The sequence below is a fragment of the Vombatus ursinus genome, unplaced genomic scaffold, assembly GCF_900497805.2.
Source record: "Vombatus ursinus unplaced genomic scaffold, bare-nosed wombat genome assembly UNPS02014817.1, whole genome shotgun sequence".
Taxonomy (NCBI): domain Eukaryota; kingdom Metazoa; phylum Chordata; class Mammalia; order Diprotodontia; family Vombatidae; genus Vombatus; species Vombatus ursinus.
In genome coordinates this window covers 13,078,724-13,080,292 of record NW_020954595.1, presented here as the reverse complement: position 1 = coordinate 13,080,292, position 1,569 = coordinate 13,078,724, and the positions used below count along the sequence as shown (strand labels likewise).

General features: G+C 59.2%; 1 protein-coding gene across 5 annotated transcripts in view; it reads right to left on the bottom strand.

The window, feature by feature from the left end:
* TRANK1 (tetratricopeptide repeat and ankyrin repeat containing 1) overlaps nt 1–1,569 on the bottom strand; it is a 58,015-nt gene that overhangs the window by 25,583 nt on the left and 30,863 nt on the right. For all 5 annotated transcript variants that reach the window (XM_027835829.1, XM_027835828.1, XM_027835830.1 and 2 more), the window contains one exon: nt 414–613. In XM_027835829.1, coding sequence (XP_027691630.1) covers nt 414–613 — 200 coding nt within the window. The remainder of the gene's footprint in view (nt 1–413; nt 614–1,569) is intronic.

Below are 1,569 nucleotides of genomic sequence, written 5' to 3'. Positions count from 1 at the left end.
GAGATAGAGACAGAGAGACACAGAGACAGAGAGACAGAAACAGAGAAAGAGAGAGAGACAGAGATAGACAAAGAGAGAGACAGAGACAGAAAGAGAAAACGATTCAAGGAGACAGAGAGAGAAGAGACAGAGACAGAGAGAAAGAGACAGACGGGCAGAAAGAGAGACAGAGACAGATGAGGAGAGAGACAGAGTCGCGTTCTTTCCCCCGCATCCCGCAACGTTCCACCCCGTCCGTCCACGGAGGGGCCCTGCACCAGGCAGAGCCCCAGGGGCTGAGCGAGGGGGTGCCCCCTCTCTGGAGGCACCCCCAAAGGGCAAGGCCAGTCCCCGTCAGGCATGCCACGGTGCACTCCCACCCCGCCGAGCCCGGGCTCCAGGGTCACCCCGACAGCCTCCAAGCGCCAACGCACCTGGTGGGCTCCAAACTCGATGGGCTGGGTTTTCCTCTTGTTGCCTCGAAGTAAGATGGCCAGGTCACTGACGCTGCAGGACTCCAGCACGGTGGGCTTGGGGCCGTCGAAGAGACCAGCGTCCCTCGGGAGACGATCGAAGGACTCGGGGAAGTAATACTGCAGCAAGTCGACCACCCCTGAGGCCAGGTTGAGGATGCCTGCGCCAGAAGGGAAGGGGCCGGTAAGGGGCACCAGGCCCGGACTCTGCTGCGTCCAGCCCGCCTGCCTCATCTCATCCATGGGGACACGGAGCCCGGGCTGGAGAAGGGAGTGGCCCCAGACCACGGGGGCAGGGACCGCGGGGAGAAGACCCCTCCTCCGTCCTCCTCTTTCCACGGCTCTGCTCCCTGGCAGGTCCAGCACCCGGCGGGACTGAGCCCCGGTCCCTCCCGCCAGCAGGGAGCCCTCCCCGGCCACTCCGCTAGACAGCGATCCCTCCTCCCGAGAAATGCCCTCCACGCCCTCATGGCCCTTGGACAGCTTCGCGCAAGCATGCGTGCACGTGTGTGTGTAAGGCTAGGTATGTGTCTGTGCAAACGTAAACGAACATACGTGTGTGTACGTGAACATGCGTGTGTACTTGTGAGAGTGTGCGCGTGTGTGAATGTGTGTGTATACATGTGTGCCTATGCATGTACGAGTATGCGTGCGTGTAACAATATGTGACCGTGCGTGTGAGTGTGCAGGGGTGTGTTCGCACGTGAGTGCATGTAAGTACATGAATCTAAGTGTGTCAGTGTGTGCACGTGACTGCGTGAAGTCGTATGTGTACATGTGAGTGACTGCATATAAGGGCACCCATCTAAGCGTGTCGGTGTGTGCGTGACCACACACGTGAGCGTGCACGTGTGCATGTGCACATGTGTGTCTAAGTGTGTCTGTGTTGTGACTGTGTGTGAGTGTACGTGTGTGCGTGTGACTGCACGTAAGGGTACCCATTTCAGTGTGTCAGTGTGTGCGCGTACGTGAGCGTGCAGAGCTGTGTCAGTGTATGTGACCACACACATGTGTGCGCATATGTGTGTACGTGTGTGTGACTGCACGTCAGGGCACCCACCGAGCCAAGCGCGTCAGTGCGCGCGTGACCGTGCATGTGAAAATACACGTGCGCGCA